Source organism: Hemiscyllium ocellatum, chromosome 22, assembly GCF_020745735.1.
Source record: "Hemiscyllium ocellatum isolate sHemOce1 chromosome 22, sHemOce1.pat.X.cur, whole genome shotgun sequence".
In the NCBI taxonomy this organism is placed as follows: domain Eukaryota; kingdom Metazoa; phylum Chordata; class Chondrichthyes; order Orectolobiformes; family Hemiscylliidae; genus Hemiscyllium; species Hemiscyllium ocellatum.
The window spans coordinates 36,501,563-36,517,351 of record NC_083422.1 but is presented as its reverse complement, the minus strand read 5'-3'; the positions used below and the strand labels follow the sequence as shown (position 1 = coordinate 36,517,351).

Here is a 15,789-nt window from a genome sequence, read left to right as displayed (position 1 = left end):
CGTGTTAGATTAATTTTAGCCTTTGCCATTGGTCGCAATATCTTTGATAATGATGAGTAAAGTCTGTACTGTAGATAGTGATTTTGTAGTTAAAGTCCAGCAGTTAAGTCAGACAAGATCCTGGTTCATAACTAGACAGAACTTGGCTAGATTTGTTAAGAAGCAGCACACTTTTTCTAATGAATCTTTAACCACAGAATTGATTAAATAGTTTAATTTTCCACGTAACAGTTTTGCAAAAGATGAACAGATATTAGTACTTAATTTTTCTGAGATTGGCTAAACGTCCAAAGAGTAAAGTATAATAAGGAGGAATGAAATATGGCGTAACCACTTGAGATATTTATGCTCACTTCCTTTGTGGAATTGGTTTAATTTGCCTAAATTTCTTTCAGATTAACACATCAGATATTGTCACTAAAATTTTTAAATTGGAAATAATCAGAAGATTATTTCAGTGAGCTGTAGTGCTTATTTCATGATACCTTCACATTGCAGAACAGTCGTCAGTCCATGTGTTCTGCAATTTATGTTTCATGGCCTAATTTAAAAATGAATAATTCAAAGCACTTTCATTAAAAATTTCCAGACTGAAGTGTGTGCCCATCTTGCAAAACATTGCAATAAATTATGTCCCACTAAATATAAATAAATAATGAGACAAGGCAGTTACTTGTTTATTCCCCCGAAGGTTAATCAATGTATTGCACTTCTTCACATTAACTGACTTGCTGTATAAAGCAAGATTAGATAATCATTACTTCCTAATTGTAGAACAGTTCCAAATAGGGCATTCACTAGTAGTGAAAGGAATCAAACTATAGAAGCAATGGTGTTTTTCTTCCATTACAGTGGTTTCTTCTTAATTATCAAGTATAAAAAATATTGGACTAGTAAAGGTAGTCAGATTTTTACTGTGGTTGGGAGGATGGAGCAAGGTTTCTCAAAAGTGATTTTCATTAAAATAGTTTCACATCAACTAGTTTTGTTTATTTTGCTGATTGTGGATGCTGTGCATTGTAAAGCTCGGCTCAAATGGTATCTGGTGTTATTTTGAAGTTAAATGTTTTACAACATTTTTCAAAATGCAGGGAGTTCTATGGCTCAAAGAAAATGATATTTTTAGTTTGTGCAGAGAGAATACATCCACGGTGACAATGGAGTATCCAGTTATAATATGTGTGAAAATATCTAGTAATCTTGTCCTGGTGAACCTTTTCACTTGACTAATCAGTGTTCTTTCTGTAATATGAATTTAATGGGTATAAATATAAATAAGTATAAGTTATTACATGAAAAAAGATACGGAGGAGAGAAATGATTTGTTCTGTGTAATTTTTTTTCCACTGAATTTTATGGTTTGTACTTTCTTCCGCTAAAACCTTCTCATTGTGCTCAATCCAAATTTAAGGAAGCTGATCCTTTGGAAATGTGCTCCTCTTGTATTCAAACAATGTTTGCTTTATATGTGACATTATTCTGGCGTACTCTGGTGGAAGCATAATTGAAAATGTCATTTACCAGCCATAATAAATATTGGAACAGCTTGAAGCCACATAAGGAAAACCTCTTTGGTTTATTTGGAAGCTCTCTCTCCTCTTTGTAGGATTAGCGTAGAAGAGCTGATATGTGTTTGATGTGCAAAAAATTATTTGGGAAGCTGGAAGTGTAAAGAGCTGGAAGCTAAATTATATAAAATAAATGACCAACCATTCAAAATATAATTCACTGCTAAATGATTTTCTTCGATTAGGTAGTTCTTTTTTTCACTTTATTTCTATCCACAAGAAAAATGGGCATATAACATAATGATCAAAACATCCGATTTCAAAGACTTCAGAATTAAGCCGCTAATTACTATAAGAAGAATGAAACAATTCAAATATTGCTAAAATGGGAATAGAAGTCAAAGCTCTTCATCTTGTACTCATCTGGACTAAGATGCAGACAAAAGCAGCCATGGGATAAAGGATAAAAACAGAAAGAACTGCAGACGCTGTAAATCAGAAACACAAATAGAAATTGCTGGAAAACCTCAACAGGTCTGGCAGCATCTGTGAAGAGAAATCAGAGTTAACGTTTTGGGTCCTGTGACCTTTTGTTTGGGATAGGTGGTACTGATTATACAGCATAAGAAAAGGATGCTGATTAGTTTGGCCATTGATGACATTGAGATGCAGCAAGAACAGTTAACTGTCAGTCATAGTTCTCAGACTAGGTAAGTAGATGCTGGTTACTGTAATGTATAAATTCTTTTTGCCAGTGTAAAACAAAGTCCTATGTGATAATATGTAGTATCCAGGAGTGCAAATACATCATATTGCAAGCCCACCAGTGATCTTGAATTGGTTTCCGATGTAATTGTTAGCACAATCTGGATTATTTAGTAAATGATATCTAATAACAGAATCAGATCTAAAGATGGGCATGTTTTTCTGAGGCTTACAATTGCTGGCCGATTGAGCAAAACTGGTAAACTGCCCACTGCACATGGTGAACAATTTGTGTTATTTTGTATGGTCTGGCAGCCATTAAGATGCATGGCCTGTGTACCTGGAATCACACTAGCACTGAGACTCATACAATACATTATGCATTTGTGAGGTCATCAAAGCATCTTTTTGGCATGACAACAGCATTCTATTAGTGGAGAAAACTGCACATGGGTTTGAAATCTATGTACCAAGCAATTATTTAAACAATAGTCAAATATTACTTTGTATTATATACTTTAATGGGGTTTATATGTTGATAAACTGAGGCCGTTGCATCGTTTTAAAATATTTGTTGTTTGTGTATTTATTCTTTGCCTAATTTTCATTCTGCTTTTTTTTCTTCATTTTGCATATTCTCCTTCAGATTAGTGATTTTCTTTCTATTCTAAATATTATGTCTTCTTCTTTCCTTCTTTGGATATTTGCATCATTAGTACATGTAGTTACTATTTATATACAGAGTACAGTTGAAACAGAAAAACTCAGTGTGAACATGCCGTTCAAAAGACACTGCAGCATAAATAGTGTTAGAGGATTGTGAAAGTAAGCCTGTATATCTTTCACCATTCTCGTCTATCATAATGAAGATGCTCTGGGTTAAATTATATGAAGTCTGCCAGAACAGGATATATGCATACTTGGGGAAATGAAGTCCTTTAGCGTAGAGTAATATTTTAGCAAAGATTGGTGTGCTCTTACTAATGTCTAAAGTGTGCCGCTGGAAAAGCACAGCAGGTCAGCTAGCATCCGAGGAGCAGAAGAATCGATCTGTAAGCCCTTCCTGATGAAAGGCTTATGCCCGAAACTTCTATTCTCCTGCTCCTTGGATGCGACCTGACCTGCTGTGCTTTTCCAGCACCACACTCTCAACTCTGATCTCCAGCATCTGCAGTCCTCACTTTCTCCCTGTGCTCTTACTAATACTTGCATTAAGTGTTTGATTTATTCTACAATGGTATTACTGTACCAATATCTTAGCAAGAGTAGGCGAATTTCATTTTATACAGTAATTGCTTGATATGGATTGGTATTGTTTCCATGTGTATCTTTATTTAAATTTTAATATTCACAAAGAGATTTGCACATACATGTGGTGGCCAAGCATAGATGCAATTTGTGGGGAAATCCATTGACTAATCCCAGTGTAATAAGGTTGGACATAAATTAGCTAGACCAAACGCTGCTGTTTTATGCCATTAAAAGTCGGTTTTGGAGCACATTTTTTTGATGGCGAAATTGCATGAACAAGAAGTGGAACATCAAGCTGTCTGTATGAGTCAACAGTAATGTATCTGGTATTGTGATTATAATCAGGTCTCATTGTCAGCACATTAAATTGCGTGAGCAAAGGAGTACTTGTCATAAATGGCCATCAGGAAGATCCACATAAAATAATATTTATAGTACTATAAAACACCAAACCAACTGAACGTGATATGAACACTAATTTCTATAGTAGAAATGTTAGCCTTAAGTATGTTTACCCTTTTTAAATTAAGGCAGTGGTGGAGGGTGATCCATTGACTACAAGGTCAATGGCTCTAATATTTCTGTCACTTCCAGAGCATTGCCATCAACAAACACATCTTCCCCTCCCACTATTTCCACTTTCTGGAATGACCTTTACCTTTGTGACATCGTGATCCATGCAATAACACCACTGATGTATTTCCCCAGGCACCTTGCCATGCAATCACAAGAGTTGTAAGACCTATCTCTTTATCTTATCCAAAGCCACAAACACTCCTTCAGTCGAACAGCAATTTTCATGTGTTCCTTTCAAACTAGTGCACTCTATTTACTGTTCATATATGTGCTCTTGTCTACATGGAAGAAGCCAAACATGCTTTACATGACTACTTTGCAGAGTATGTCCATCTGGTCCCGAAAGGTGACCCAAGCTTTCAGTGACCAGCTGTTTTAATTTTCTACCTAGCTTTCACACTAAAACCTCTGATTCCAAAAAAGCTCAACACAGGCACCAAAAACAGAATCTCAGTGTCTGATTAAGCACCTTACAGCCTTCTGTACTCAATTCTGGGTTCATTAATTTTGGATTGTAACCTCTGCTCCCAAATTTGGTTCATTTTCTTTATGTCAACCTTTTAATCATTTTTCTATTATTGTTTACTGCAGCAGCTGTTTATTATGCTACTATTCACAGTTCTGGACCCATCTTTTGTTTCTGTACAAGTCTGCTCACTACTCCCTTTAGTTCTGTCCCAACCACCCTTTTGACAGTTCATGTTCCTGTCACCTGCCCTTTCACAGATCTTCATTTTGGTTGTTTTTCTACCATTCTCCATTTCACTGCATAAAAGCTATTGCACTTACATCAAAACTCTGGAAGATTAGAACTCAACATGAAGTTTTAATTTTATTTCTCTTCCTCCAGATGCTACCAAACTGCTTAGTATTTCCAGCTTTTTGTTTTTACTCAGGTTACCAGCACCTGCAGTATCTTACTTTTGGCCTCCTTATATGGAGTACAAGTGATGAGTTTCAGTAACCTACTTGACAACGGCTGCAAGTGATCATATTCTAACAAATGTCTATGTATGCACTTTCCAACCGTCGGTTACTGTTTTTTAAAAGGGGAATTCTGGGATCACACCCTTCTAGGATGCCAAGTGCCTGATTTAAATCAAGTTGGATTCTTTTCAAGGATATATGGGAATCTTCCTTCTCTACATTTGGAAACCAAAGAAGAGCACCTTTCATAATCTCAAAAGTTCTTTACAGTCAGTTAAACATATTAAATCTAGAAATATCTTTTGAAATGCATTCACTGATGTTGTACCAAATAAGTTAGGACCACTGCCCTGGTACATTTATCGTCTGAATCGTTGAAGGTGATAACTTCAGTGATTTTTGTTTGTATGATTACCTTTTATCTGGCATAAGTAAGTTAGCAGAAAGCGTACCCAGAAAGCACAATCACAATAGAAATGATGATGATTTTGGAAAGTATGCAATCTGCTCAAAATTTTAGTTTGCCCAATTAAAATGTATCTCAAGAGTAAGGCGAACATATCTTTTCTAATGAGTTTAGCAATTTGACTGCAGCACCTGCAAGCCTGGGTAAATCAAATTTAACACTAGAGGCAGCGAATAATTGTTTGTCACACATTGTGCTTCGTTAAAAACTGGTGCCTAAATTGTTGTTCTTTTTGCAAATAATCGTCTACAGTGATTACACAAATGAAGGAAAATCAATCATTGGGAAAGTTAGACCATATTATCATGAAAACACCATTTCAGTTTATGCTGAAATGCAGTATTTACCCTGTATAAAATAAATTTGTCAAATTCTCATTCTAATATTGTACATTTGATTTCCATAGGGAATCGGAAGACACTGCGTTGCTCTTTCTTAAAGAGGTTTACAAATCAATGGACATCAGTCCTGAACAGCCACAGCATTGATGGCCGCTGGGTGTGCTGTATTTACCTCAGCAACATTGGTAAGCTTTGGCTCATTTTTTAAACGTTCTTTTTTGAACCTAATCTTTTTATTATCAGTATACCATTTTGTTTTCATTCATCCATGTGATGTGAATGTTGCTATGAGGTCCAAATCAAAGAGAAAACAGGATTGGTGGCCCCAAACTAATGCAAACAACCTCAATCGGTACCACACACGAGTAGAGGCAGTAAATACCAGAAACTACCAAGAGTGCTCACCTGGAAAACTACCACAGTAGTTTAATTCAAAATTGACGTGGCGTCAACACTGTTTAGGAATTTTTAACATAGTTTCACGACGTTCAAAGTTGCACAGCAGTTCAATCATGGCTATTATCTATCCAGCGATATTATTTTCAAGAAGCAAGTGGGAGGATGGGATCTTGTGCCTGCTTCAGATATCATCAAACAATTTGTCAAAGTTGGGATAAAGATGAGATCACATAGATATGGTGTAGTGGGAATCTTACTGGAATAGTAATCCAGAGGCCCAGGCTAATCCACTGGATGGGCAGGTTGAAACCCTACCATGGCAACTGATGAAATTTAATTAACAAGCTAAAATAATTAATCAAAATAAAAGTGAAATCTAGTTACACCAACAATGGCCATGACACCACTATCAGGTTTTCATAAAAATCCATCTGGTTCATTAATGTTCTTACGGGAAATAAATCAGTAATCCTGACCTGGTCTATCCTTTTTGTGACCCTTCACTGACCTCAAAGAGCAATAGGAATGGGGTAGCAAGAACAAAGAACAAAGTAGCACACTTGATTGGCACCCAATTATTCAACTTCAGCATTCACTCCAGCACAGCAGTGTGCACCATCCACAAGATACACTATATTAACAAAACAAGCTGCTTTAACAACACCTTCCAAACCCACAACTCCTACCATATAGAACAATGATAGCAACAGATGCATCCCCATCCGCAGTTCCCCTCCTACTGACCCTTCAATATCACTGTCTCAAAAATCTTGAAAAGCCTCTTTCTAAGAACCTACCTCTCATGGACTGGAGTGGTTTAAGAAGGCAACTCAGTATTTTCTCAAGGCAATCAGAGATTTACAATAAATGTTGGCTTAGCCAGCCATACACAAATTAATTTTTTAAAAAATTCAAGTCTTGAAAATCATGTAAAAAGAAGCAAAAAACCATGTAAAGGCATTTAAGACATTAATTGGTTTAGAAAAATTTAATTGAGAGACCAGTTCAAAATAAATTTGCTGTACAGAGGAGAATCCAGGCCAGTTCAGAACTGATGTCAGATTCCGTGTTCCTGCTATGTTTTCATGCTATGTGGATTTCCATGGCCAGGGTGTGGGTGCTAGGCGCAACTGCCCACAAACAGTCACGCAACTTAGAGAGAACGTTGTCAGAATGTGTTTCTTTTTACATTGATACCTGGGATCACCATCTAGGTAGACAATGGAAGCAAAATGTATTGTGTAATTCAGGGTGTGGATTTGTCATATGATATATGGTGTTGTAAGTTTCCAAGAAAGATTGAACTAGCTGGGAAGAATTTCCACATCTCTTTGAAATTGACCCATGGGATGTCTATTATTATATTTTATATGAAAAAACAATGGAAGTTTTTGAAATATTCCAAAATGCAATGAATATTAATGAAGTGATGTTTTGATAAATCCAGCTTTTAATGACGATTCATATTATGTTATTATCTTAAAAAGGCATTCCCATTTGAACAGGTGTTTTTCTGTCCTCAAGATGTTGAGTAGCACAACAAACAAAGTACTGTGGAAGAACAGTTTCTATTGCAAGGAAATGCAACAACCAATTTAGCCAATCCCGGTACAATTCCTCAAGCAACAATGAGATAAACGACCAGATAATTTGTTAGGGTTAGTTGATGGATAAATATTTGACCAGAATAATAGGATAGAATAATTGCTGTGTTTCAAACTATGCCATGTGTGCTAAATCAGCTTGAGAGGTCAAACAAAAAGTTGGTCTAACGTATCATCTCATGCATCAGCAACTTCAGTACTCCACTGAACTGTCAGTTTTCATTACATGTTGAGGTTTCAGAAAATGATCTTCAACCCATGACCTTCTGACTGTGAGGCAGAAATATTATCACTAAACCAAAGCTGACTCCTAAACCGGTATTAACTTTTGACAAGAGAAAAGTTCAATTAATTCATTTTAATTGATGTTGTTAGCACCCTGACTGACCAATGCCGGCAGAGTAACTGGCATTCTAGTTAATCAGAATAAATCAATCAGTGTTACAAAATTCTGATGAATAGCATCTTCATTTGTAAATACTCGCTGTTTTGTACAGATTTTGCGATCTATTTTAGTCACAGATCTTTTAAAAAGTTGAAATGCTTTGAGCAGTTTCTGTAAATAGAATATGATAAAATGGCTATAGGTTATTACCTTATAACAATCTCACTTTCAAAAACACTTCAATGCCTATAAAAGCAGTTTGCAGCTTCTTAAGGTTGTGAACATCAACATTTAAATTATTTTCGATTTGTATCTGTTTAAACCTTAATCTATTACAGGTGTATGATATCTGATTATAATGGCCCAGAAATTCTATGTTGTAGTAGCATAAATTGGAATTGTAAATTGGGATCATGTGGAAATTGCCCCGGAAGTTGGAATTTCTTTAGGAAATTACTTAGTGCCGGAAACGCTCCACAAAGTTCCCATTTCCGGCTAGAGTTGAGATTTTGGTGGTTTGACACACTTGATAACTACCCAGAAAACATTAGAGGAATAAAACCTGCTCTATGTCCTGGGTAACTATTAAGCTGAAACCCACCTCAACACTGATTCTCCTCAACTTCCTCTCCACAGACCCTGTGCACCTCAAAACATGCAGCATCACACGCTGCAATCCCAGAGCTCATAGCACCTCTGATGCAACCATGTTTGGGGTGCAACACACCATCCCTGAACCCCCCACCCCACCCCCGCCAGACCTGACACAATGCAACTGACAGCATCCCCACCGTCCACCCAGAGATCCAAGGCCCATCCCCTCAACCACTCCACCCAAACCGACAATGCTCCCCACTGATCTTTCAACCCACTCAAAACACTTGCCCGCTTCGCTACCTTCAGCTATCTAGCACTATTCTCCACTTGCCCAACTGCTGCATCACCCCCATCATTAACGTGCCGCCTTATAACTTGCCCACAAGCCCTTTGTCTACCTGACAGCCTGCCCCATGCTTGCCCAGTTGTTGCTCAAATCTGTCCTTTGAAGATATATCTTTTGCTTTAGGAAGTTATCATGGTTTTATGCTGTATTTTCAAATGTAGTTCAAATGAAAGGAATCCTGGGTTTAAGTCTGTCTGACAGTAAACTTGATGGTTTAGTGGATGGACCAAAGGGGAATTAATTTGCGTTATTGAAAGGTTAGACAACAGATGTTAACATCTGGGGGACAACGTTTTTAAGTCCACAATAAAAAAAGATTTTATCAGCATCTAGTCATTTTCTTCCTAAAAATTGATAATTAGCGATACTTGCTTACCATTTTTACTTGGATAAAAAAAAACTAGTTCCTTTTGTCATGCTGAGGAGTATAGAGGCAACTGTTCGAAGGTCAGCTTCTACTAAAACCAGAGAGATTGCGGAGAGCGGTTTGTAGTTTCGGCCTGAAGTGATCTGAAACCACAAATAGCCCTCTGCAAGCCCACTGGTCGAGGGAAAGCAAAAGTATAAACATTGGCCAGGTCTGCACCTTGAGAAAATGTTGACTGTATCGTTCACCATCCAGGATGATGATGGAAGCTCAGACCTAGACTAACAACATTATTTGTGAGGAGTTAACACACAATTTGAGGTTTCACCCAGCTGAACTTAGAGAGCCTGCACAACTAAAATATACTGGGTGAGTACAGTATTTGGGAAGGAAGACATAAAAATAAGCTCATGGGAACTGTAAAGCTCTTTGAATTGATTCTAAATGCGGTGGGTCTAATAAGGAGACTGAGCAACATTAAACAGTTGGGGCTCTCAGTACAAGTAGAAAGGGGCAAATCTGCCAGGTGGTTTGAAGTGTATGTTACATACAAAATGAAGGTTGTTTAATGAGTGATTTTTTTTCTTTAGTCATTGATACAGTAGCAGGTCTCTCATAATGTGAAATCTTGAGGTACCTTCCTTTCAGAAAATAACTGAAAATTCAAATTTCTGTTTGAACTGTTAGTTTCTACAGCGATTGTGACAAACTGAGGTAGAACTTCTATAATTATCAAAAGCTATTGTACATGCACTACATTATAAAGACCCCATGTTGCAAGGGATCTCCAAATGTCAGAGTATCTGAAGAAATATTTAATAGTTCTGGGGCTACAGCATTTTCATGTCTATTAAGTAAATCAACAAGTTGTTGATTAGGTAAGCCAAGCAGATCCAGAAGCATCCAGGTTAGGTTCTGAGTCTCAGTTGGGATCAGTTGAACTCAACCACAAATGACAGTTGCGAATTAGAGGTGACTTTAATATCCTATTATTTTTGAGAAATACATCATCCACACTTTCCATTTGTAACTAAAGTCTGTTGATGAGCTAGAACAGTCTTCCAGGTGAAAGGGAGCACTTAAAGCATTGGAAAATCTTCTTGGGTTGGTGCAAGCTCGAAGCGCTTAAAACTTAAAGCTTGTTTGTAATGAAATGACTGACTACTAGGTTGTGGCTCAGAGCCTTTGAAGTTTTCTCCAGCCTGGATCAGAGTGAAAGGCTTTGTGCATTGTTTGTACCAAAGTTACAAGGAATCTAAAGGACAAACATGGGAGAAATTGTCCCCCTCCTCTCTATCTAGAGTGAATAAATTGAGCCAGTGCCAAAGAAATTCAGGGTAATTATCATCCTCAAAACTACTGGTAGGACACTGCTTGTTGTGAGTTTTCTGTTTCCATGCATTAGTTATCTCCTTGGAAAGCTTCAATATTCTTCTTTTATGTTCACCCATTTCAAGTCAACTAACTGAAAGAGAACTACTTGCAAATCTGCTTTTTGAGTTTGGAAAGTTGATGAACAAAACTTTCTTGATTTAAATTAATGTTGGTAGTTAACACCATTGTGTTGTGAGTGTATGCGATAATGTCATACGACATGCTTGGGACTACAATTTAAAGAGGTGCCCTGAATGTTCAACAAACCACTCGGTTATCTGCCTTATTGCAAAGTGCCAAGATTGGCATCTATTTGGCAGTTTTGAACTAAATCCATTAAAAACCAATTTACATCATGTTCTGGCATTTGTACTTTGGAAATGATGTTTCCAAGTGTGTTAAGCTGGGCAGGTCCAGTGCAATCACTGGTCTTATTCCGTGAAACCATTGTGCTGTGTTGGCATCACAGGCTAATACCTCCAGCACTATTTTGAATTAATGAAGCCAACAACCTGACTGTGATTGATCATGACCACCACGTAATCTGTTTTATGATATTGATTGAGGAATAGATATTGACCAGAATATGGATAACTTAATGAATACCTGGACAAAACTGCCATATTCTGGGAGCCCAGTTATTATTTGCCCCAACAAACCCATCTGAAAGCCTTGGTAGGTGCAAGCAGGAACTAAATTCATCTTTGGAAGATAATCTTTTCACCTTGCATCATGACCATGTTTAGTGACATCCTTCAATTTAAGGATTTAATTAGTACTTGCATTGTGTGTACACAGCTGTTTCCAGATGTCTTCAAGAACATCGCCACTTAGAAATCATCCTCCATGTGTTGGTACAAAGGATTCTTGTAATATAGCTTAGATAACATTTTTAACTATAGATATCTGAGAAGCTCAAGGCAATATTATAAGACCAGTGATTGCACCGGACCCTGCCCAGTTTAACACACTTGGAAACATAATTTCCAAAGTACAAATGCCATTGCATGATGTAAATTTGTTTTTAATGGATTTAGTTCATGAGTTAGCTATGATTAAAATTATCTAGTTATGCAATTGGGAGCTGATAATTTTAATGTAAGAATTGTCTTGATGTCTTTGCTTATTTTCTCAGTCTTATAAATTTGACTGGTTATGGGAGATTACAATCTAATGGCATAAATAGTTTAATTGTGGAACTCTCCACCAGCAATTGCAGTACTACACTACTGACTAAAGTAGGAATCATTTGTTAGTTTATGCATTCCTGCCTGGTATAAAACATTAACTGAGCACTATTTTACAGACAAGTTGACTTCTTTTAATATGCTGCTTTTTTTTTGTTTGGCAGATCATCTGATTCATCATCAGCTCTGTTGAAACAACAAATTTAGATCTGTGAATGAGATCAGTAGTTGTATCTGATCTTCCTTCTGGGACGACAGTATTTATACAGTCTGCAATTATTCAACAATACAAGCAACTGACTCTAAAGGAAAAAGATCTTGCTTTGAAAAACTGTAACTCTATTTGATTGTCACTAGTTCAGAAGTATCTTGTGTTAAATTAATGAAGCAGTGAAACTGATCCTTTGAGAAAACTTCTGTTCTGATTTATTTGCTAACTAAACTATTCATTAGTCTCCTAAGATCACTTAAATATTGTTTTCAGGGTACTTGCTTGCCTGGTCGAGCTGATGAAATATGAATTATTCTCTCCTGATCTGTTAACTCATTCCATTCATTGTAGAATTCATTTCCTTAATCTGCAGTGGCTTGCTTCAGACAAGTGAATAATTAGGGTTTACACGGTTGTACCATGAATGAGGCCAGCCATGTTCCTGCCAAATGTTATGCATTTTTAAATATATATTTCATTTATTAACTGGCAAAATATTAGTTTTTATTAATTGTTTACTGGCTCATGTACTCAGTAAATATTCTGACGTCAACAATGATTGCACACTGTGAATTCAAGATGCATCCTTCGAATGTACGGCACGCCTCAACTGCAAAAATTAACACTTTAGTTACAAATTTAATTTACTACTTGTCTAACTATGGTGTTTGTTGGAGCTCTATACCCTTCCAAGAGAGCATCTGTTCTCTTTTTTTTTCAGATCCACCACAGTGTAATGACAGTAAGATTTTTTGGAATACAGTACACCAATGTATCACACTGATTTCTGCAGTTTCAACACACCATTGAAAGCTTTCAGGTGGATTTTATTGACTTTCAATTTTCCATAAAATCCAAGTAATAGCTGCTTCAAGCCATGGTGTTGATGCTGCCATATATGAGATGTTTTTGGGTTTTATAAGCTTTGATGGTGTTCTCTGTTAAGGCATTGGATTTTTCCAATGGTATCAGATGCAGAGAGTTGTAATGAAATAAAGAACTTGCATTGTGATCAATGCTATGAAAATCACTGATGGAATTTTGTCATTGGACCTAATTAGACAGAATATACTGCTCATTAGTTATGTAGTTAAGCTTACTGGTCATTTTGTTTTACAGTATGGATAATATAACCAATCAACTGGGAAATTTAATGTCAGGGCTATGAAGAGACCTTTAAGTCACCCTTGTCTCCTCTTTTACCAAGCTCTGACTAACCTCCTTTTCCCCTCTTACTATGTCAGTCACTTGCCGGATGTGAAACAAAACCCTTGGCAGTGTTATATCCAGGTAATTTCAAAAAGTTGAATGCAGATTTTTTTTTGCTAAACTCTAGAGAGATGCAAGTAAATATTTCTTCAGACAATCAATCAGTGTATTTGGTGCTAAATGTGTTCTGTGGAGTAAAGCTCTACCTTATGATGATACATTTCAAGTTGGTATAGAACGTGAAAGATCCTGGGGGAGAAAGTATGGCTCGAAACATGCAAACACCAGCCCCTTACTTTGGTAGCACACTGCTTCTAAATTTCCCTGCACATGTCAGTCCCTTCTCTCTCCAGGAGTCAAACATGAGCCAGCTATCTGGACATTGTTGTTGTTAGGTTTTGTGTATGTATATAGGATTATGTTGCACTTACCACATCCTGCAAGTTGAAGGTCATATAAACCTGGCATGCAACTGGTATAGTTTTTATTTTACTTTCAGTCAATACTGCATCATTTATTAAGGAAGAGAAATGGAAACAAGTAAAGCTGTAAAACTTTGTGTTCAGGATATTTGACCATATTGTGTCTCAAATTATCCTGTACTGTTTTGCCATTCGAGGTTAAAAGAAGTGATTGTGCCAAGTAATGAGAAAATAAGAACTGCATGATGTCTGCTGGAAATGTTATTTAAACCTTTGTTTGTGATGACCCTGGTGTATTTGTTATAGAGAACAAAACCTCATTTGAAAAAATGAAGACAGCCTTGCTGAAAACGTAGCAATTTGCCTAAATAATGAGATTCTTATACAACAGGAAGCATATTTTTAGTTTTGGCCAAATTGTAAATAACTCCAATTGATGATTTTCTTGTCTCAGGTTAGCATCGAGTAAATTTAAATGTACACCATCTGTCGGCATTGTAGAACAAATTATTTTCTTAGCATTCGCCATTGAACTGATTCATAATTCCTACTTCAATGCCAAGAATCCTGTTGCAGTCTCCAATCTGCAAGAATAAATGACAGCTGCAAATATAAGTGACAGCGATCACCATTTGTGGAACTTGGATAATCTTTTGACTGGATTCATAATGATAGAACAGCCCTCGATTTAGAATGTGACATATCAAAGCTTAGGAGAATTCCTGTGTGAATTTCTTTTGCCTGTTTGGTATTCAGGTCCTGTGTTTTGCTTATTGAGCTATTAAGACCGTGCTCTCTGGAGGTAGAACAAGTTGAAATGTTTTACTGGACTTCTGCAGGAATATTCCATATTAAGGTAGCAGTCAGTTCTTTGTTCAGAGTTTTGGAAAACAAACTGGTTTAAAAAAAAATAGGAATTCTCCTATACATCAGCTCTACTTTCTCATTACCTTGTGCTTCTATATTTTCACTGCCTAAGGATATTTACTGCAAAGTTGCTGTCAGAATGTAAAGCTTAACCCACTCTACTTTTCTTTTTTTGGTTTTTACTCTTCATTCTAGTAAGACAGCACTGAAGAATCAAATCAATAACCACAGATTTACAGACATTTCGCAGGAGAACTTTACCCCTCTTTCCCTAAAAGTAGACTATTTGATTGTACCATTCAATTAATTGTGACTTACTCGCTGGACCTGTTACATGGCTTCCTATTTGTATTCGTATTTTTTTTCACAAGAAGCTCCAAGCCCATTCCTCAAGTTTGTCTTATCTACCTTTTCTCTTGCAAAACCTTTTACTACTAAATGCCAACTGATTGGCTTTATTCAGACTTTTAAGAAAAATCCTAAGTTTCAAGCTTGTCACAACAAGCAACTTTTTTATTTGTGATTTTCAAGAAATGAAAGTTATCTGATTACTTCAAGCTAGTTTCGAAGATGCAGTGTTCTTGGCAACATTATGAAGTACAAGATAACTAACGAAAAAGAAGTGAATTTACTTGCCGTGACTTTGCTTCGGACAAGATATTGTATGCCCTGTCTAATCCAGACAACCCCTTTACTTAAAATAGAAAAAAAATGGTCAACTTTGAGAAGGCCTGAGCATGAGATTGAAGTATAAACAAGCATGGGGAAGGAAGTATGTGCCGATCTTGACAACTTTCAAAGATTATAAGTGCAGATACTGCTGAAACAACATTGAAACTGCAGTAACGTCTGTTAACCAGCCTCTGATGTAATTTATTGCAATTGTAAAATAAATATAGATTCTTTGCTGTCTTCTGTGCTTAGAAAATGGTTTCCTAGTGACTTTTAAGAGTCAATTTTCATCAACACTTGAACATTGAAAAGGGTCTCAGTTGTCATTCTTTAGTATATATTTTAGTTTTGGAATCATTAATGGACCTCACCTTT

The 15,789-nt window shown here is 36.6% G+C and overlaps 1 protein-coding gene across 1 annotated transcript in view; it reads left to right on the top strand.

The window, feature by feature from the left end:
- Nucleotides 1–13,271, top strand: part of sec23ip (SEC23 interacting protein) — a 132,377-nt gene extending 119,106 nt beyond the window's left edge. The window contains exons 18-19 of the mRNA XM_060842074.1: nucleotides 5,840–5,959; nucleotides 12,198–13,271. Of these exons, the coding sequence (XP_060698057.1) occupies nucleotides 5,840–5,921 (82 nt within the window). The 3' untranslated portion in view covers nucleotides 5,922–5,959; nucleotides 12,198–13,271. The remainder of the gene's footprint in view (nucleotides 1–5,839; nucleotides 5,960–12,197) is intronic.
- Nucleotides 13,272–15,789: the final 2,518 nt, after the last annotated feature.